Consider the following 23676-nt stretch of genomic DNA (forward strand, 5'->3'; position numbering starts at 1 on the left):
GTCAGTAAAAATCAACCCCCAACTAATTTTTTTACTCTTTAAACATTTTGTCACTAAACTTTGAATGATTTTATTGACACAAATAATATAATGGAACAAGTAAATTAGCAACTTGTAATCAAACACACCCATCATTTCTTGTCATTTCACTTGACCCATATTTTAGTTTTTCTCAAATTATGAATTTTAAAAACTACCAAGACGAAAGTTAGCATGCAAATATTAAAATAACGAATTCCGAAGCGAGAAGGTTGCCTTTTTATTGTTTTAAAAAGATTTAACGTGTAAAGTTGATTCAAACACACCCGAATGTAAAAGGTGTACTCGACTTTTAAAACAAAATAATATTTTTCTATAATTTAATTGAAGATAATTTGATGTGGGCAGATATTCATATTTTTCAAAAGTACTTTTTCGTCTTTACCTATACTAAATTATGAGGCGAGGTTTTTGTTTAAGTATACCTAAACTTGCATCCGAGGATACAGGGGTAGAGGGCGTACTCCCCCTTTTCGATCGCTAAATAAGTTTTAAAATCCATATAATTTTTAGCGTATAATTGTCCAAATTGTTTTTTGCATCACTCCGCTCGTCAATATAAATTCAATTATAGAAAACTACACCCTCTTTCAAATATCTTGGATCCGGTCATGATCACAAATTGTATTGCACGAAAAAAAAAACTTAAATGATTGTCGTTTGACTTTGAGAAATACTTTTTAAAAACAACAATGTCTGAACATTAGGCATCTCGCATGTGATTTAAAAGTTTAAGACTACATACTGAATTGGATTTTTTCCCGTGATTTAGTAGCTCACTGAACACAGACATGTGATACTGACGTGTAATCTAATGGACACATGGGCACTACATAAAATCTGCTAAACAGTTATGACCACTAATGGTCCTACAGATACTCTGTACTTTTGACATGACAAAAGGTCTCGCTTTTCTAGACTGTCTATGAATGTTTTATTCTTAATTTGTGATGTACAAAAAAACAAGGTGTAGTATGATCGCCAATGAGACAACTCTTCACAAGAGACCAAATGACACAGAAATTTAAACAACTATGGTCCAACGAAGGGCTTTCAACAATGAGAAAAGTCCATACAGCATAGTCAGCTATAAGAGGCCACAAAATGACAAATGTAAAACAACTAAATCTAACAGCCAAATTAATGTTAAAAAAATCAACGAAAACACAACAACAAACGACTAGCACTGAATTAAAGGTTCCTGACTTGGGACAGTCACATTCGTACTAGGACAATGGTGTAACAGTACGACATAGTTGATCAATATTATAAACGGGATAATTATTCTTTATTTATTAGTTGTAGTTGTTTTTAAAATAGTGTTCAGCAGCTGTGGATACTATCATTACGGTACATGGAGCTTATTTGGAAATACTAGAAATGGCTAGCTGTTTTTATGCTTCGTTTCAGTCTCACGAGTCAATCCCTTTCTATCTGTTTTAATTGTGACATGAACATTTGATAAACGATCTCCATTGGCTTTAACTTGGATATTTATAAAAACTATGTATCATAGAGATGCATTCGTAAAATAAGTTCTCGACATAATCTGGCTAAAATATCAGATACGAATTAAGCCTCACGTTATACTTACGACTACAGCTATATATAATACATGTACTTACGACGAAGATTAAGCCGCAAGCTATAGTATTTATGATGATGATGATACTGATGTATGTCTTATATCCAGTGACAAATATTACATATATATTGAGGATGATGAAAATTAATTATAATGATAAATACATATACCTTTTGAAACATGCCCGACAATTAAGAGTCGCATTTTCATATGCTAGGTAACAAGAGAGCGTAACCACTATAAAGACACACTAGTCTTTATACGAGTAAACCAATACCTGCTCTTGCTCGTGAATGAATCATGCTTGGTGGAGAAGCCGAAAAATAGTCTTAAAGTCATTCGATCAGGAGGTCCAACAAAATAATTGAATTTGTATTCGAGGCTAGCCTGCTACCAGTCAATCCCATATATACAAGTATATAATTATGAATATAAAATGGGTTTTTTTTTCAGTCGTGTAACACCTTCACTGGTGATCCTGTCATTGGATCTGTCGCATAGTTGTCACTTCTATATATATATATATATATAGCTGATCTGTAACAATAACATCTTCATGCCTTATATATCATGTACTGTAGTACGCCGCTAGATTAAAACTGACGTGGAAAGGTAACACATGGCCAGCGAAAGCTCTTTTTTTTGAGAGCCCAGGTGGTCGTGTGGTCTAGCGGGACGGCTGCAGTGCAGGCGATTCGGTGTCACGATATCACAGTAGCATGGGTTCGAATCCCGGCGAGGGAAGAACCAAAAATTTGCGAAAGCAAATTTACAGATCTAACATTGTTGGGTTGATATTTAGACGAGTTGTATATATATATATATATATACCTCCAAAGCGGGACAAAAATTGAAACTTAAAATTTTCGTTAACTCAATCAATATATGCGATAGCTTTTAAATCTACTTCTAATCGGATGAATACGAGTAAAAAGAAAATTCCCGTAAAGACTGAAGTGACATTATAGTTGTCTCAAAAATGTAACAACTATGTAAATAGACATTCTCATCCACTTTTAATCAGAAATACTTGGCCTGGGTACAGGGTATTTTTAGCCAATTACTATGTACTATGATAAGTTGATAGTTTACTATCCACAGTGGTCAATGCAGATTATTAGTCATCACTTGCTAATCAAGTACAACTTCCAAATTACAATCTATATAACGAATTGGTGTACACATTTATTTACACACATTATTATCAACTACAATTTTCTTTTTTTATTGTTTCATTTGAAAGAAAAGTATATGTCAACTATTAAAATTAAAAGAAGTACATGACCTGTATTAATGTTTTTTTTTTAAATATTCACTTCCCGTTGACGTACGTTTTCCCTGTTGATTTCTTTTTAGAAGATTGTAAATTGAGGAGATTATATATATATAAGTGCAGAAGAAGAGAACGTTTAAAATGATACTTAATAAAGCAATCCCAGTTATCAAATTTAACAGAGACACGTTCTGATAAACATTTTGAGTTCATTTTTTTTCTGAAATTACGACAAAATCTATATAAATTAATACCCACGGAAATTAAATATTATAAAACATTAAACATGTTAAAAATCGAAAAGAAGAATCTATCTGATAACGAAAAACAAAATCAATACAAATATCAAATAATAAAGGTTCATTAAATTTTGCAAAGATAAGTATATCTGAAAATCAAAGTCATTGTCAAAACCATGAAAGACAACTCAAATGAATCGTATGATAGGTAAAGATACGTATATATACGTGGTCTTATGACAGTGAAATTTAGGCGGGAATCTCAATAATCACGTGATATATAAAAATCATGATTTCTTTCGTTTTTCATCATCTTAGAAATATTTGATATTGATAAAATTTATTATGAATGGATTTCATAGTTTAGGAATGCTTAGTTAAAACTTGAGTAACGCATTTAACAAAATTAATTGGTAAAGCAATAACCGGTCCCGTTACGTGCGTACGTCGAGTTAGGTACGTATGTCATTTTATTGGAAATCTATAATAGGTAGCAACCTTCCCCACCTTTTACGTGAACAAAATAGTGTAACATCACAACATACAAAGACACATTACAAAATTTGAATTGAAATGGAATAACTCAATTAAAAGAAATATTAGTACAAACAAGTGAATTTACACTGAACGAATAAATTTGATCTATCATACAATGTAAATACAAAAATCAATAAATAAGATTTGAGATGTTAAACAATATCAGCAAGACGACTGTAACTTTGGACAACATGCCACAAAATAAAATAATGTACGCAGTAAATGAAAATAATTTTAGAATATGGTATGCAGTAATGGATTACGGAAATATGTTTTTACAAAATAAATAATATTGTTGATCATAGTATATGTTTCAATTTCAATTTTGACAAAGTTATTTTATGCAAATATCACATACTATAAATATACATAAATAAATGTTTGAAGAAATAAAAAATCTGAAGCAATTTTAGAGGACTTTGTCATGTTTTACCTTTTCTCCTAAACAACTTAAATTCACTTCTTTTAAGATTACAACCATAAGATTAAAATTTTAATATAAGGTTTTGCGTTTACAAAGTTGTTTTAACTTTTTGAGCAAATTCTGTAGATAAACTTAAACTTCTTGATATTGCTCATTTTGTTGTTAAACTACGTTGCATCACCGCTTTCATTTCTTTAAGGTTAGTAATACATTTCAATGGATTTTGTCAGAGATGTTTGATTGAGACACCCGCTTACCCGCCGCTTTTCATGCCTACTAAAAAGGTTTAAAAAGTAAAATCACAAAAATACTGAACTCCGAGTTACTTTTTTTTACAAGTCTGAGACAATGCACTTTACATAACTTATTAAACTTCTGAATAATTTATTTCTAGTAGATTAAAACCATTGTTAGCTCAAAAGTACTGTAAAAGATTTTGCATCAAACATACATAAAAAAAAGAAGGACGAAAGGTATTAAAATGGACAGTCAAAGTCATAGATGAAAAACAAACTTACTACGCTACCAAAGAAACTAGGGGTAATCTAAGGATATACACAATAATGTGCTTTCAATTCTCATAAGTCAAAGAAGGGCATACTGTATATCATAGAAACGAACTGATTACCGAAGAACATGTTAAAGAAAAAAAGAACATGTTTTGTTACATACATTTCTCGCAATATTAAACATTGTTAAAATACTGAGCAATAAACGCTATCTAGGACAGAACACAATGCAAGATTTACAAATTGAAACATAAGTAACACAAACACCAGAAAAATCGGGAATGATGTCTGGTGCTCGTGCCGATGCATCTCTTCATAAAGCACCAATCATTTCGCTCCATTCAAATACAAAATCAATCCTACGTCACAATCCATTATGATACAAAAACGATCTTTTTTCCAAATTTCTTTTTACCTAGTTTTCTTCTAATAAAACACAAACAATAGTTATGCTGCCTGAACTTCATCTTTGAAATTTGAGAGTATCCCAGATTCGTCTTTTTCCCGAACGAACTTACCTGACAGTAAAATTCAAGTGTCGTTGTTTCCAGAAAATGTCCGCAGTCCAATGAAATTGATAGGAATGGTTTCATCCAATGGTTTTGAAAGTAAAACCTGTTTGTTAACTTCATTTCCTTTACCTAGAGTAATATTCTGTTTCAAAGAAATCCAAAATAATCTGAACTTAGTACAGTGTAAGAAATCTGGGGCTTTTATTACAACAGAATTATCGAAGCAGTTGCTCGTGTCATCTATTAAACATGTTCTGATGCGAATATTATCATTTCTGTTTGCCATAGACACAAAATATGCAGGTCGAAATACATTTTCATCTTCAAAAGAAACTCTACTTCTGGTATTAGCGAAAACAATCCTTACGCCATAGCAACATCTTACTGAAAATATCAAAGCGATATATTTGTTTTTCCTTCGGCGACAAACAATCTTTTTTTTTGGCAACAGGTCGAAAAAGAATTTTTTTTTCAATTTTAGCATTACATATAGTGGCAGCTGAGGGTGAAACAAACATTTTTTTTTCTCAGTGTCAAAAACAAATTATTTTTTTTCTCCAAAAACTGGAAACAATTTTTTTTTCCAAACAAATCTTTAGCCCACCCCCCTTCCACTCCTCCGAAAAACAAATGGTTTCTGCCTAAGGTAGGTTATTTTTCTTGTATATTTATGAATTGAATCATCATCCAATAAATAGTGAAGTAAATGTCAACGTGCAGTAACGTTTGCTATTAAACTGATTTTCAAGACCTAAATCCATGTCATCCTTCATACAATAACATTTAGGCAAAACTACAAATATTGAAAGTATTCATTAAAACAAACTCACCTTTTATTATAATGATTAAATAAATCAGAAAGTTTTCCATTTGGGATAATAATGTAAAAGTCATAGTTGAATACTGCTTAATGACAGCGAAAAATGACACTTGTTTAAGAAGACTATATCCGAAGTTTTTCCAAAGTTAATTTCACAACAATTTGTTACCTGCATTGTAAATTATGTATTAAGTAAAGTAAATGGCAGATTTTGGGTAAAATTACGATTTATTTTATCTGGTGACAAAGACAATTCATGGTCTGGGCAATTCAATATATTCTCCTCTCAAACTGTCTATTTCCTTTGAACATTGATTATCGTTTTCAAAAATGGACACATTTCTATTATAATTTGATGATCACATATGCCACATTCTTTGGAAGACTCGAATATGTAAGCTATTGCATAAACTTTTTCATCTCAATCAATACAAGAACAATGAACATTATGTCAATTGCTGTTAAAAAGGCGTTTTAACATGGACTACTAAATGTATCGTTCAATTTGCGGACAATATGTCACTCCAATTACTTAAGGTTGAGTTTAGAACCAGGTTTAATCCACCATTTTCTACATTTGAAAATGCCTGTACCAAGTCAGAAATATGACAGTTTTTGTCCATTCGTTTTTGATGCGTTTTGTAATTTGATTTTGCCATGTTATTATGGACTTTCCCAATTGATCTTCCTCTAAGTTCAGTATTTTTGTGATTTTACTTTTTAGTACTGTAATGATTAAAGTGATAGTTATATAGAAGAATTATTTTAGAATTCGCACTCTCTTTATCACATATGCCAGGTGAGCAAAACATGTTTATCGGAACCGGAAGAAGATATTTTAAACAAATGCTTTGTTGGAATTATTAAATTTACAATGAATTTTGTGAAAGCAAATATTGTCATACAAACCTGTGCCAGTCTTTTTTTTATATTTTCAAAAAAGCTGAATAAGATTACACGGAAATTGCTAAATACTTAATATCTATTTTGAAGCAAGTAAGTGTTATTCCGTAGAACTTTATCGAATGTAGTATATAGAAAAAAGAAAATCTATACAATGTTCATGTTTTAGAAATTGTTTCGCTGACACCCGACCATTCTGTCATTATTGTTTATGATATTCTCGTGTTCTTGTCTTTGATTTTGCTAATTTGCTTTGTCTATATGTCTTCTTATGTTTCTTAGTTACATATATGGCGTCGCTCTGTACTCATACATCCCGTCATTGTGATATTATGCTATGGTTAATTTGTGTATTCTTGTCTTTGATTTGTACTATATGCTTGGTCTAAATGTCATTTTGTGCTTCTTTGTTACATGTTTGTAGGATTATATTTTAGTGATTAGGATAATAGCACAATGTTGACTGCTGTATTATTGACATTAATACCTATTATGTCGGTTTGTTTTCTTTACACATTGTTGTCAATATAATGAAATTTGATGCGACTGTCATACAAGTGAGAGGTTAAGCTAGCTATAAAACCAGGTTCAGTCCACCATTTTCTACATAAGAAAATGCCTGTACCAAGTCAGGAATATAACAGTTGTTATCCATTCGTTTTATGTGTTTGAGCTTTTGATTTTGCCATTTGATTACGGACTTTCCGTTTTTAATTTTCCTCAGAGTTCAGTATTTTTGTGGTTTAACTTTTTTTTTGTAGGATGACATTTTTAGCCTGCAAGCACGATGATGCGTCGTAGATTGAAAGTTATCTACAATAATCATTGCACTTCTACAACTGTAATTTCCACAAGTGTTAACACATCGTATTGTTGGGATCTGGACACATATATCAACATGTAACAGTAAATGTATGCATAATTCTCTGCTGGTAAAATGTTAATCCTTGATCTTTGTTGATTTCATACAATTATATTGGCTATTTTCTGTTGACAAAGCTAAACAGTTTGTTTTTTTTTATGAGAGAAACACTCATCGAAGTGTTTAACTAAATAACTTGCAATTCACTGCAAAACTTGGAGTCAAACATGTACCATTACATCATTCACGAAAGGGGAGATTTTAGAAAATAACGAATCAGTCATTTTATCTATTGATGTTAACATTAAAATCTTTATACTGGAAATATAACATTACACAACCCCTTTTATAGAACACTTAATAGATAATTCCACTATGCATATTCATAAGTTTTTACAACCAAGCTATCTACATTGTCTCATTAAACAGATCTTGTTCTCCAGTAATTGACTCGTAGAAAAACGTCCTTGTTTTAGACTTTGACAAACTTTGACATATATTCCTTTGTAGAATAAACACACTGATTCCAACATCAAATACACATAATTTGATATCTAAATAATTTTGGCTTTTATATTTGCTTCATATCTTGACCTTCTAAGCGATATTGGGCATTACACATGATGATCTCATTTTTTGATTTGTTAACTTGCTATTTCTAAATAGAAGAATACCTAAAGGCGTTTCTATATCTCATTTAGGAGTTGCGGTGAATACCTGATATAGAGTTTAAATGTCACCATCACTAATTTTGTTGAACGATACGATGAGTCTGCCTCAACTCACAAGAGACATGTTTCTGCAGCCTTGTAAACTAAGGTACAAGAATAGTTATTGGAAATGAAACACCCAAAGTGTACTTTTCTATATTTTCAGTGGATAGTAATGCATGCATAGTAAGAGACGCTTACACTAGCGATGCACCAGTCTCGCGCCTGTTGGACTTCAAATAGAATCCTTAGATTGTTTTTATACCCTGCTCAATATATAAACATATATACATGGATTGATGAAACTTGAACAACAGTAAATAAAGGCAACAGTAGTATACCGCTGTTCAAACTCATAAATCCATGGACAAAAAACAAAATCGGGGTAACAAACTAAAACTGAGGGAAGCGCATTAGATATAAGAGGAGAACAACGACACAACACTACAATGTAACACACACAGAAACGGACCAAGCATCAGACAAAATCCCACGAGAATAACAAATATAACATCGAAACCACGTACATGAGGATGTTTATGGATAGAATTTTCCCATTTTAGTTTCCCAATGCAAAACAAAGCAGACAATTTATTGATGAATTGTGTTTTATTACGAATCGCTTACATACTTAAAAAGTAAAATATCATTTATCAATTAAAAAAAATACATACAAACATTTATTGAAAAAATGATGTGTACACACACATTTGTGTAGTATATTACCTGTTTATTGTGACAGTATTGTTGAAATTTTGATGGTGGTAAATAAACAATTCATAGATTATAATTAAAAACTATATGCACAGATCAATTATACATATACGTAACCACAACTAAACATCTAATAATGCAAAGACAATGTTTTGGAGAGCACAAATAACGTCAATATAGAATCCATGATCATAAAATACGTTAGACTTTTTGTTGCATAACAAAACACGTAAAGAAGTGTGTGCTAACGTAAAATATGATTCAAAAATACAACTTGTATAACATTTTGTGTATCAGTATATCTTCCTTCTTTATAGAAATTCATGTCTTTCATGTGTCAAACTGTGCCGCTTGTAATTCTTTTTCTTTTTATTGACACAGTTATCCTTGAATATTTCACACAATAAGTTTAAACCTTCATTTCATCCAGATTGAGACTGTGATTCGAGCTTTGTTCTCCTTTTTACAAACGCGACAGCATCTTCATCCCACAAACGTTTAGCTAAAACATCTAAAGCACTTATACCTGTGAATTTTAAAGAATAAAACATTCATCGTTTATAGACATTATGATAGTTGAGTCTAGGATGAACGATCTTTTTGTATAAGTTGTTATTGGCTTTGAACGAAATGTCAGTAACCGCGAGTATTCTCAGATCTGTACGTATGCACTCTGTGTTTTTTGTTACATGTTTTGTTTTATTTGTATCCATCTGATGACTCTTAAGGATTCTTAAAGGGACTATGTAAAACAAAGTATATGTAAATAGAATTAATTGCATAACAGTGTGGTCGACAGTAAAACGTTTGTAGGTTGTAACTTGTTTGTCAACGGCTATGATTTTATGCTCACCCAGTCTGTCAGAGGCCTTCCAGTGGGGATTGCAATATTCACTTGTTACACATTCCGATACATAAAATGAAACTTTCTTTTTACAAAGCTTAAAAGGAATTTGTTTTAAATATTTATTATAATCATCACATACAACCGTGTCATTTATAAGAATAATAATGTTCAGAGATGATATTATTTAATAATAATAAAAAAAAATAGGTTTATCCATTGTAAAAAAAACTATTAAGTTGATGGGGTTAATTCACAAAATATCTCATCGATTAAGAGCACAACTACTTCTACGGTGTGATCATTTAAGAATGGCCTACTATTTATTCAATGCGTATACATGTGGGTTTTGTTTGTGAAGAGTTCTGGATAATTAAAAAATCATTTGATTTCTTTGTTTAATACCATTAAACGATTCATTCTTTCAGATATTTGTCGCTTTGCCTTATCTTCAAGTCCAACACAATTTCTCACGTTTCTTACAAAACTTATATTCTTGTGATGTATTCTTTTGTTGAAAAAAAAATGTATTGATATAGATAGACATAGGAAGATGTGGTATGAGTGCCAATGAGACAACTCTCCTCCCAAGTAATAATTCATAAAAAGTATACCATTATAGGTCAAGGTACGACCTGCAACACGGAGCCTTGGCTCACACCGAACAGCAAGTTATAGAGGGCCCCAAAACTACTAGTGTAAAACCATTCAAACGCGAAAATCAACGAGAAACGAAAAACACATATGAACTACATAAACAGACGACATCATGCATTGTAACTTTTAAAGCCAATTAAGTAAAAAAGATAATCTGAAAGAACGTGCGATATCATATTAGGAAAATTGATGGTCAAACCATAACAAAAAATCAAGTAAAGAATTTTAAGTATTCAACCTTTATAGCTTGCTGTTCGGTGTGAGCCAAGACTCCGTGTTGAAGGCCATTTTTATTTATTTTCAAATTACAAAGGTTATTCCTGATTAGTATTTTTAATTATTTTATTTAGGCGTTTAGAACCTTTGGTGACCTCACAGTTTAAATTTCTATGATAAGTACGTCGTGAGCAGTGGGCATTACAGACGAACGTTCACCTAATTTTCCCCAGTCAATGAATGGCCATAGCTACACTGTTATGAATTTCATTCTAAAAGGAAGAGGGGATATGGTAAATTAATTATTCAACTCACAGTCAAATTGATATAGTTCTGATTTTTAATATCAATGCGAATCTTCTATGTGGTTTTCCGAATACAAATGCTCAAAAGTTTCTTTACTGATGATTTATTGATAGGTTAATAAGACCAAGGCTGAGTTTGGTCTTAATTCTTTATCTCGTAGATTTAAAATAATATTGCAACAAAATAAGATGGAACTATTCGCAAAAACATATGATCAAAAGATAACAAACCTTTTGGTTTTGGGTGAATCAGTGGTTTCGTCATAAAACTGATTGACTCATAACCGGAAACATCTTCGCCATTTATGCCTGGAATGTCACACAGTTGTATGTAAACTTCACCAGCAAAGTCATTTTGGAATACGTAATCATGATCCATGACAGTTAACACTAGAACGGCTCCTCTTCTCTTACACTGCTCAGGTGTTATTGAACTGTAATGAAGAAGCACATAAAGTAATTCAATGAATAACTGACAGAATAGTTGACGAAAGACCCTAATGTCAGAGTACTCGAGGTAAACGACAATGATATTTAATGACAGCAACTTAACATAAAATAAGCATTCTGAAATATACTGTTGCTGATTAAAATCAAAGGTGAATAAAAAATTAGTACTTTACAATAAACATGATAAACAATATTTAAGATGAAGTATGTTTAAAAAGAAAGCTCAACCCCTCGGACAATCAACTTTAGCATGTATTTTTAAGTTTACTGTTTTTTGCTGGTCTTGTAATCTAAAGAGTCGCCCCTATTATATGCGTATGGATCATTTGTTGCCAATAAGTTCTTATATAGAAAAGGAAGAACACACAGAAATAAGAATACAAATCTGTTTTAAAATATTTTTCTTGTCTTTTATCCTTCAAAGCCATTGTTTTGCTCTAGTATTGTGTTGATTGTAATATTTAGTCGCTGTTTAATTTCTGTATAAAAAGTTCGGAATGTTTTGGTGTGAATGAGACTGGAAATTGACAAAAAGACTAAACATGACTAAATAATTTATTGTTCATACTTTTCAGATGATGTTTAGATCCCAGTGACCATTTGAAAAAAAAAACTAATTAACTAGCGACTATTACCTCATTATTTTTTGTATTTACTTATTCAATTATAGTTTAGTGAAAAAACGTACAATTCAAACGTTTCTTCAAACACTGGATTCAAGGTTTTCTTCACTATTCTGGTCTGTTCAGTAGGCACATGTGGAAATACGTGATCAGGACAGAATTGTAGAACAACATATGGATCACTGAAACCTGTTAAAAATTATAAAAATTACCAATAAACATTAATCGAATTCATCACAGAGTCAGATTAAAAAAAAACAATTCAGACTTACTTTGCTTTTGACATATTGAGGAAAACATACCTTCTTAATTTTTGTATGTTATATCAATAATAATCGCATGCGTTCAAAGGGTAAATAAAGCAATATAAGCAATACACGGATTATTGTTGTTGTACTTGTATGGGTACAGATCAAATGATAATAAATGGAGATATAAGACAGTCTGGCTTTTAAGTTAATGTATATTATCTTATCTCATGCTATTTAAATGTGGCTATAAAATACCAACATATTTCTAAAACTCAATTGAATTGATGATGTATATTTTTCTTACCATTAGCATCCAATGGGATAAGATTCTTAGCATCAATAACTGAAAGAAATAAAATATTTGATCGCTTTAATTTCAATTAAGACGATTCTGCTAATGTTTATATTTAACATTGGGCTATCACAATATCGATACTTTTTAGTAGCAGGAATAAAACTGAATTTCATTGTACACATGAGATGTTTTGATTCCTTGTGTCAGTTACATGATTACATGTTGAAAAATCTTGATACTTGTATTAACTAAACGATAAACTAAGTCAATAGTATTTTCTGCGCTGCCACATTGATTTTTTTCCTGCAATTATATTGTTTGTATTGTCATATATTTTATTCCATTTTTTTAAAATAAAATATATATAACAAAATGTTAGCTAAAGTTTATACCACATCAATTTCAGTCAGACTACAAACAACAAATTATATGACACTGACTCGTAAGGGAGTCTCGTACATGTACTTGTTTTGCAGAAAGTAATTTATTGATACGTACCATGACGATAGCAATGCATACAAGACCCGTTTCTCAAATAACCATTTAATACACTCGAAACCACAAGAATCTTAGTTCAAATAAATAGACTTAATAATAAAATAGCTGATCAATATAACAAATACTAGATATCAGTTATTTTAAATGGTCCAAAGAGTAAACCTTTTAATCATATTGACAACGAGGTACGTACATACAGATTCAACAAATAAATAAAGTACTCTAAAGGACCAGTACAGCAATACTGTCTTGAGGTCTTGGTGTCGATAAAAAAATAAAAAAACAAATGAAAATTTTTAACTTCTTACCTTCCACAAATATAGAATGAGTATCATGCTTACACCAGACCCTAACATTGATTTCACCATATTCCTTCGAAGTAGTATTTTTCTATAAAAGAAGTTAAAACATCAGGTAGTACAAAAATAGTTCTCTAACAGAGATTATTCTGTGTGAATCGCAGAACCATCTTGATTATACATTTTGATCAAGGATGTGTGCCTTTTATGATTCATATTTTCCTAAATACTTTGTAGCCCCCTTAACTTTTCATTGTCTGTTTATTTAAAGGGTGCAAAGTTAAATTATATTTCAAATGATGTTTTTTTTTAAATATAATACTATATAATTATAACAAATCAATTCTATTGTAGTATATTTCGAAACCATTGTTGATTCGTAAATACCTTTATAGAGTTTAGCAGTCGTTGCCATTCAAAAGTGTCGTTTGCAAAATCCCATTTGCCAGCAAATGTCCTTTTTTAAATACTGTTTCATGAAACAAGCAAAGTGATCACATCACATCACATGTGAGTTTACAAAAAGGATGTCTTTTTTATATTAATTTTAATGTATTTCATGTTTAAGTAAAAATATATTGAACAAAAGTTTGCTTTGCAGATGTAAATTTAATTGATATAAATTTTATAATTTCCTGAATTTAAGATGAATATGTTATGAACAATAACATTGCTCTAAACATGTTTGTAAGTTGAGAGAATCTATAGACCAAACACTTTGTCGAGTTTTTTTTACAAACTTTATAATGTATTTGAAGATTACCTGTTGTTCAAGTTTTTCTTCATAAAACTTCTCCATCAAAGCAAATGTATCCATTTTGTATAACGACAGTCTATTCTTAAGATCCTGAAAATAATTATGTATGAAAATAAAACTTGTACAAATGCAGAATATGGTTGCTTCCCTTGGAGATTTTTTTTAGCATTTTTCGATAGTCATTTTTGATGAGATTCATGAAAGCACAGTCTGATTTGCTTTAAGTGTTTGTCTGCCAATACAAAACCTCTATATGTTTTAAGGTCTTTAATAAAGAATGTCAAAAGTCTTCTGTAATTATTTGTCTCGTTGCACATTACATGTATCACTACCGGTTAAAATGAATATCATGCTTTAATTTTCTACCGAACAAGTATATCCAATCACTGCATGATACTAAAAGACGCAGATACATTGTCTTCCCAAGAATAATGTCGCATATACTAACCTTTTTTACTTCGTGCTTAATGATAATTTTGAATCGTATGACCTCGTATGTTGTAGATCACTGAGGAGATAACTGTATTGTATTTTAAGCTCAGAAGGCATCAATTGGGGATTTGATGGTCACAAATTGACTTTACTGGCGACGCGTTTGCCATGTTAGCGGAGACAGTAAACGGGTATTTGCGACCATCAAATCCCCAATTGATGCCATCGGAGCTTAAAATACAATAGTGTTATCTCCGTTCTAATTAAACTTACATAAAACATCGTTAAAGCATGTATTTTAAACCTATCATATGCCGTCTGCGCTTGCGCGTTCGTTCCATAGCATCAATTGTTAATCAAAGCCATGTAAATAAGTGACGTCATCCAATCAAAATGAACGTTACAAAAGTTGTTGCATTGGAATTTTATTTCTTTATCAATAGTAATAGATTTATTTAAAAACAATCATTGTTATATTATTTTTTTTTGTCATAGGGTAAGCATTTGTACGTTTTGAGTATGGATAAAGAATATTCTCAATCGTAAATATTCTGATGTAAACAATGTTTTAAAGATAAAAAAAAAGACAAATGATAAAATGTATTAATGTCTACCTTGAATTCTTTACTTTGAAGTTCTGCCATTGTCAAGCCTTTTTCGTTTGCATTGAAAAAGTCTACCAGTAAGCCTAAAGCTTCATACATTCTTTTGTAAAATAAAGTTTGTCTCTGAAATTTTAAAGAAGAATCTGCTTGAAACCTTTACATAGTAAGTTGTGAATTTAAAGGGAATGAAAAATGAATGCAGTTATTTCAATACAAAATCATTTTAATTATCGTATGTTGAATTGTAAGCTATGGAAATTTGAAATTTATGCAATCTGCTTGTATATCATTTAAAAAAAACAAGTCAAAAAGTAAAAGCCAGAGTTTGTATCTTTAACGTTATCATTCTTTTCTACCTCAGGCATAGATTACCTTAGCTGTATTTGGCAACACTTTTAGGAATTTCGGATCTCAATGCTCTTCAACTTCGTACTTTTTTTGGCTTTTAATAACTTTTTTGGATTCGAGCTTCACTGATGAGTCTTTTGTAGACGAAACGTATATATAAAATTTAGTCCTGGTATCTATGATGAGTTTATAAACTATGTCTGCAAAACTAATAATGATATGTTTTCACATTTAAACATAAATCGAAAAGTAGATGATGATCAGTTTAAACCTTTGTGTTTTATATTTTTAATCTCACCGGCTCTTCTGTTTCTATAACCTCCTTAAATTCTTCCAATAACTCCTCCCAAATTGATTGCAGTATTCTATCAAAATTACTTTTAAGAAGATTGCTATTGAGTGTCAACAAATTATTATCTAAATATGTCATGAGATCACCAACTGCCTGTATGTAGAACAGAAAATATAAGTACATCTATTAAAATAATGAGTACATTTTTTTTATCATAAAAATATTTACTAGCCAAAATATTTTTTTAAAAATAGTAATAAAAAAAATGAAAACATTAAAGCGACATAAACTGTACACATACATGTGAACGCAATCTTGAATTTTGTGATCTTGTGATCCTTATTATAACAGTGAGGCTCGTGATAATAAAATAACAAAACTCATAACTCAAAGACAAACCGTAGATAATGAAAATCTATATGTTAAGACAAACAAAATTATAAAAACACAACATAAAAACTAACAAGAATGTGTCCAAAGTACACGGATGCCCCACTTGTACTATCCTTTTCCATGTTCCATGGAGTGTAAAAATTGGGTAATAATCTAATTTGGCATTAAAATTAGAAAGATTATACTATAGGGAACATCTGTACTAAGTTTCAAGTTGATTGGACTTCAATTTCATCAAAAACTACCTTGACCAAAAACTTTAACCTGAAACTCCCACTTTCTTTTTCTATGTTTAGTGAACCGTGAAATTGGGGTCAAAAGTCTAATTTGGCTTTAAAATTAGAAAGATCATATCATAAGCAACAAGTATACTAAGTTCAAATTGATTGGACTTCAGCTTCATCAAAAACTACCTTGACCAAAAACTTTAACCTGAAACTCCCCCTTTCATTTTCTATGTTCAGTGGACCGTGAAATTGGGGTCAAAAGTCTAATTTGGCTTTACAATTAGAAAGATCATATCATAAGCAACAAGTGTACTAAGTTTCAAGTTGATTGGACTTCAGCTTCATCAAAAACTACCTTGACCAAAAACTTTAACCTGAAACTCCCACTTTCATTTTCTATGTTCAGTGGACCGTGAAATTGGGGTCAAAAGTCTAATTTGGCTTTAAAATTAAAAAGATCATATCATAAGTAACAAGTGTACTAAGTTTCAAGATGATTGGACTTCAGCTTCATCAAAAACTACCTTGACCGAAAACTTAAACCTGAAACTCCCACTTTCATTTTCTATGTTCAGTGGACCGTGAAATTGGGGTCAAAAGTCTATATTTGGCTTTAAAATTAGAAAGATCATATCATAAGCAACAAGTGTACTAAGTTTCAAGTTGATTGGACTTCAGCTTCATCAAAAACTACCTTGACCAAAAACTTTAACCTGAACGGACGAACGGACGCACAGACGCACAGAAGGACGGAGGCACAGACCAGAAAACATAATGCCCCTCTACTATCGTAGGTTGGGCATAAAAACAGAGCAACACGAACCCCCTCCCAAAGGTTGATCCCAGGTGCTGAGAAAGGGTGAGCAGGGTTGACCAACATGTCTTATCCCTTTTTGGCTCATGTATGGAAATAATCGGTGATATTTTTGATTCAGTTACTTCAAATATGACAGAAATTAAACAATCAGCAACTTTTAAATGCATGTCTAATTTTGATCCATGTTTTTTCAATAGATTTATCATTTGGAATACATAAGTTAAATCATTCAAATACTTTTGAGACAAATTTAAAACGTATTTGCCACATGTGGGGCAGGATCTGCTTACCCTTCCGGAGCACTTGAGATCACCCCCAGTTTTTGCTGGGGTTCGTGTTGTTTAGTCTTTAGTTTTCTATTTTGTGTCTTGTGTACTATTATTGATCTGTTTGTCTTTTTTTTCAGCCATGGCGTTGTCAGTTTATTTTCGATCTATGAGTTTGACTATTTCTTAATTGTCTTTTTCTCCTCCCTCATGAATATATGGTTAATTTTATGCTTTTCTTTAACGAAATACTAGGTTGCATGGTACATTGATTTTCAATTATCAAAAAGAGAGGGAACATACTAACTTGTGAAAGAACATTTCGAACTATAGGTGTGCACATTATATTATTTTTTTTCCTTAACAATTCAAACTACAGAATTAATCACAGAAAAGTAAAGAAATAGAGTACGCTCTTTAGTATCTTGAAATTATCAAACGTACATCTTCTGCTGGAACTGTTTCTGGGGCCCAGTTTAAGTGAAACACATCTTTCTTTATATCTGGTCTCATCTACAAGAGCATCATACTTATGTGATTTAATGTGTTGTTATTGTATAATAACTGAATAAGTATTTAATGCATACAATATAGATAGAGAAGATAATCAGCTAGTATATTAAGAATGATTCACTTTTAAGTTGCTAAAATGTCACAAATTGTTATATTTCTGAATATTTAAAAACTTGTGTTAATTTCTTTTAATAAAGATATGAACGACATTCTTTGGGCTCAACAACTCATAAGTCTAGATTGTGATTTATCTATAACGTCATCAACATGTTGTAATCACGTGTCCTGTCATTAAACTTTGTTTATAATAAAATATCCGTATTGATATATTTGAATGAGTAATCATGTAGCAATTAAACTTTCCTTTTTGGAAGGCCTTTGCCCATAAATTTATATTAATAACAATACTTTAAAATAAGGCTTTCTGAATTTAATTGATCAGAAACACAAAGGTACATGTAATTATGGCTCAAACGATAAGGTATGTTGATTTGTTTCATTTAAAGATGTAAATTTAGTCGACTCTAGCTTAGTCGAAATCGATATAGATAAAGAAGTTTTCATCTAGTATTTTAAGAATGATTCACTACTAAGTCTCTAAAATGTCTGAAGATAGTTATATTGTTACGATTAGAACGCTCTGGGTATCAAATATACCAAATGAAACGATTAATGTAAAAAGTAAAAATACAAAAATACTAAACTCCGAGGAAAAATCAAAAGGAAAATCACTTATCAAATGGCAAACACATCTAACTAATGAATAACAACCGTCATATTCCTGACTTGGTACAGGCATGTTCTTATGTATAAAATGGTGGATTAAAACTGGTTTTAAAGCTAGCTATGCCTCTGACTTATATAACAGTCTCATCAAATTCCTTATATCGACAACGAGGAGTGAACAAAACAATCAGACATAGTAGGTCAAAACAGAGGTACAGCAGTCAACATTGGTTATAATCATAATCACTAAATTAGATGTAAAACAGTAGAAAAAGTGGTAAAAATGTGGTTTCCGTTATATGATATAAATGTAGAAGTTTGAATTTGTTCAAAAATATTCACCTTATCAGCTACTCTGTCAACCACAGTTTTTATCTTTTTAGACATATTACTATCAGACTCTTTTATCATTGTGTACAAATTAGTCTGAATTCTGACGTTACTTTTGTCTAATTCTGATTGCAGTCTATCAAACTGTAGAGTGTCCGGTAATGGTTTCAATGCTTTCCTCACATGTTCTACGTTGTTGATAGTTATACATAACTGTAAAAAAAAAACACATGTTTTGCGTTATAAAATCATCTTCATATTCATTTCACCAGTGCAGCTTCATTAAATTACATATTTTTTACAAATAAGGCAATCAGTCATATCCAGAAAATGTCTGGTAAAGAATCTAAACATGTGTTCAAACATGCAAATTTTGTCTGATAGAAATATATCTTAAATTATCCTTTGTTAAAAAATAAAGTAAGAAAAATTGAAACTTATTTCAATAATCAAATGATTACTTGGTAAACAGCAGGTCTGAAAGAATATCAATTATCCATTTTTTTTTTACGGTTGAAAAAAGTGGGGTAAATATTACATACGGGCTCTGAAATATCAAATTGGCCTTCATCGTCGTAGTAACCTTCTGCTATCAGTTTTTGATGAATGAGGTCGGCGTACAACACAGCTCCATCACAGATATCCTACAAGTATAAAAACACATGCGTATCAAATATAACTGGCGAAACCTTTAGAGAATTTTATTTAACCTTTCTAACATAAAATACATTTGTTCATAGAGAACAAAAAAGTCCTAAAACATGAAGTCGATACGAAAACAGTATTAAAATGAGAAAATCTAATTCGAAGTTAAGATAACAGAAAGTGAGAGAAACAAATCAAAAGCAACGAGAAAGATAATTCGAACCAAAACAAAATGAGTATGAATATCTTGATACTAACGTCTAGTACTGCATTATTATATCATATTTTATAAGTTCGTTATGCAAAATATAATACTTAACACCAGGGAAACAGAAAAAGACAACGTAGACACTTACTTTGATGATTTGTTGAACTAAAGGAAATGCATCGACTAAGTCTGGCCATTTCAACTGTTTCCAAAACTCTGTAATCTGTAAACGGAAAACTAAATTACTATGTACAATGATACCAAGTGTTTAAGACGCAGGAAATTGCGTAAAGCCTTAACAGATTAATTGTAACAACATGTACAAAACGTAGCTTGTGTGCTACCTGTGCCATTGAAAAAGACAAAAGACGAAAACAAATTCACAAAACTGAAGATTGATTAACATGAATGCAACCAAATACTTAGGTTGATCTCATGTTTTTTCGGAACAGTTATTAGATCCTGCTCCCGTGGAACTCGTCATGTTGATCACTGTGAGTACACATTCGATGATGATCATGATTAACACAGCAATAAGTCCACTTTTAACACTTAATAATATTACAAAAACATAGCAATTTAGACTCCAAAATATGTCTTTTAATAAAAATAAAAGACTCCAAAATATGTCTTTTAATAAAAATAAAAAACAACTGTAGAACATAGCCATATTTTGATTAAGCAAAAAAAGAAAAAGAAAAAGAAAAGGGGACAGACTATAACACATACCTGAGCAAAACAGCAGACTACATCAACGGAGGACGTACTATACTTCACACCAGATTTAACATCTACAACCTGCCAAATAGATATAATACATACAGATATACATCTAAACATGAATGCATACATATTTTATCTTTGTACACAATACATGAGTATACACAAATGTAAACAATTATATAGTGTACAAAAGTGAGTAAGTGAATGTTGAATTGAATTCCATGTGTTGTGATCTATTATGTAACATCGAACTTGCATATTGTAGATTGCCATACTTATAGGAATATAAAATATTCAAGCTTACTCAAACATATATGATAATATTAATCAAGTATAAATAAAGGCAACAGTAGTATACCGCTGTTCGAAAGTCATAAATCGATTTTGATTAAAAAAAATCCCGGTTACAAACTAAAACCGAGGAAACCATATCAACTTTAAGAGGAAAACAATAGAACAACAGAAACAATCAAATGCATCAAAAACAAACGTCAACAAACATAGAACTATTTGATGAAAAACAACTGTCTGACCTAGTACAGGACATTTTAAGAAAACAATTATGGGTTGAACTTGATTGTTTTGCTAGTCAAAACTTCTTCTTATATATCAATGTTTAATTTGTGTTCGTCCTGAGAAATAACATAGTTTTCAACGTTATAGAACCGACCTTGTCTAACTGAACAGCTCTGTGAATTCTTTGCTTGGCTTTGGTTTTCGCGATATCTAACCATTTCTGTACTGCAAATCGGAACCACTGATAATACTGAACAATATGTAGTTTCTGTTTTCTCTCCCTATAGATAAAAAAATGTCAGGGAATATTGTTTGAAGCGAAAGAGGTTAATATCTGAGCATGAATATGTCTATCTTTATTGAGTCAATTGAATTAAATAAGGTTTTGAATATTTTAAGGATTACAATATTGGCAATGGATCAATCTTTTACCTCATCAAAAACCATAATAAAACATATTAAGTTTCATGGGAACGAAAATTTACATTTTTACTGCAGTTATGTAAATGTACAGAAATAAATAAGTTTGAATTAATACATTTTTCAACTGTGTTCAGGTAATTTCAACTGAATAGTGTATGTAGACGAAACGCTTGTCTGCCTCTTTGAATTAAAAGTCTGGTATGATTTCGAGTTTTCTCTTGTATTCACACTAATGAAAAAAGAAAGGGTTGATATAACTGAAATGTGAGTATGACAAGTACACTATATGTCATGCGAGCTTATTAGTGCCGTATACGCAGGTTGTTCAAGAAACGTGTGTCATGTGAACGGAACATCGTCATTGTTTTGACTTAATAGTGCACTTTGTAAGTCTTTGTTCGATAATTCACCACTATTATAAACATATAATACAAGGCAGAGCAGTACAAGTGAAAAACAAAACGTTATCATGTTATTAAAGTGTACTTGTTGACTTTCAAATGTTTTAAGGGTAACATAAACCCGTTATCTACGGTGAGGTTGCCGTAAACAAATGTTCTCAACACATTAGATTTTGTTTAATTCATACGAATATCTTTTACTTATGAATTAAGAGTTGATTTTTTTGTAAGATTAAAAATTATTTGTTTGTCACAAGATGCATACCCCATTACAAGTCTCTCTCTAAAGCTTGAAAATTCCTGTAATGCAAGGTAAAGCTCAAAAAGTCCCGTTCCTATATTGCCTTTTGATTCTTGAATTTCTGTCCTGATAGTGCTGTCAGGCTTTCTGAGAGTCTGTTGAACTGTTTTGTGGAATTCTACGTCCAACTACAAGTTTTTAGTGAATATTGTAACATGGTAGTGAACAAATTAACACAGGAAAGCTAGATGAAATTTTAATTGGTTATAGACTAATCCTTTTTATACGATTTTCTGCTAATTTCGTCAATTTATATTTTTCAAACTATGACAAATGAAGAGTATATACATATGCTGCCGAAACGAAAAAAAGAATCGTTTCGAGGGAGCAAATTCAATTAGCTTGCAACTAAAATATCAATAAAACGTATTTCGACTAGAATCATGTTAAAAAATATGTAGAAAAAGAACAATTAAGTAGTTTTACAAAAAGTACGTTTCTGACTAAACAATTCTGAACTATTATTACGAATAATACAAAGGTAGAAAAAATTCAGAAGCTTTATTTAAAATAAATTCAATCAGTTATATATTGGACATTGAAAAGACTATTTACGATCAGAAAATGTGTTCAATTTGTTTGGCACATGGTCGTGTTAATATAGTATAAAGAAAAGATAAATAGCTTTCAGATAGCTTCTAGTTATCCTAAATTTTCCAAACTTTTGCCATGACTGACCCTTAGCGTTGTTGATACGAGAGAATCCGAAAAGAGAGGGATTGTGAAGCATATACCGCTTACCCTGACCTAGCATATACAGCATTCGATAAATATACGAATTTTACTTGCCAATTAAAATTATTGCAGCTACATGCCTGGCTTAAAGCTAATTAGTTTAAAACTTGTGAAAATTGCTAGCAAAGCGCGCAGTTTGTTCAAATATACATATCAGAACCTACTTTTCAATTATTAATGTGTCTTTACATGCAAAGCTAAACTTCGTTATGGTTCTTTAATTGAATGCTAAGTGCTGTAAGAGTTTTAACATATCTACGTAACTAGCATTTATGCATAATGGATATTACTTGAAACGTTGCCGTTTGGCTTCCATTATGGATAAATATCAAGGAAAAAAGAAAGTTAGAGTGTGTGTGCACTGTGTTAATTCAAATAAGATATAAGGAAGAAAGTGTCAAACAGAAGGGAGCTGTGAGTTTGACTTAAACATGTTAAAACTTATTAATTTAC

At 31.1% G+C, this 23676-nt stretch overlaps 1 protein-coding gene across 7 annotated transcripts in view; it reads right to left on the reverse strand.

Annotated features, from left to right (window-relative positions):
- Positions 1–23676, reverse strand: part of LOC139489226 (BAI1-associated protein 3-like) — a 248385-nt gene that overhangs the window by 114469 nt on the left and 110240 nt on the right. For 3 of the 7 annotated variants that reach the window (XM_071275443.1, XM_071275446.1, XM_071275449.1), the window contains 15 exons: positions 22453–22616; positions 21518–21644; positions 20854–20922; positions 20273–20347; positions 19814–19915; positions 19284–19484; positions 18147–18215; positions 16006–16152; positions 15369–15482; positions 14329–14412; positions 13575–13656; positions 12778–12816; positions 12288–12411; positions 11381–11583; positions 9004–9653 (listed from right to left, as the gene is read on the reverse strand). In XM_071275443.1, coding sequence (XP_071131544.1) covers positions 9550–9653; positions 11381–11583; positions 12288–12411; positions 12778–12816; positions 13575–13656; positions 14329–14412; positions 15369–15482; positions 16006–16152; positions 18147–18215; positions 19284–19484; positions 19814–19915; positions 20273–20347; positions 20854–20922; positions 21518–21644; positions 22453–22616 — 1704 coding nt within the window. In that variant the 3' untranslated portion in view covers positions 9004–9549. Of the gene's footprint in view, positions 1–9003; positions 9654–11380; positions 11584–12287; positions 12412–12777; positions 12817–13574; positions 13657–14328; positions 14413–15368; positions 15483–16005; positions 16153–18146; positions 18216–19283; positions 19485–19813; positions 19916–20272; positions 20348–20853; positions 20923–21517; positions 21645–22452; positions 22617–23676 lie in introns of those variants that run through there. The other 4 variants (XM_071275445.1, XM_071275447.1, XM_071275448.1 and 1 more) reach the window with 2 other exon arrangements.

The sequence above is a fragment of the Mytilus edulis genome, chromosome 9 (genome assembly GCF_963676685.1).
Source record: "Mytilus edulis chromosome 9, xbMytEdul2.2, whole genome shotgun sequence".
Taxonomy (NCBI): domain Eukaryota; kingdom Metazoa; phylum Mollusca; class Bivalvia; order Mytilida; family Mytilidae; genus Mytilus; species Mytilus edulis.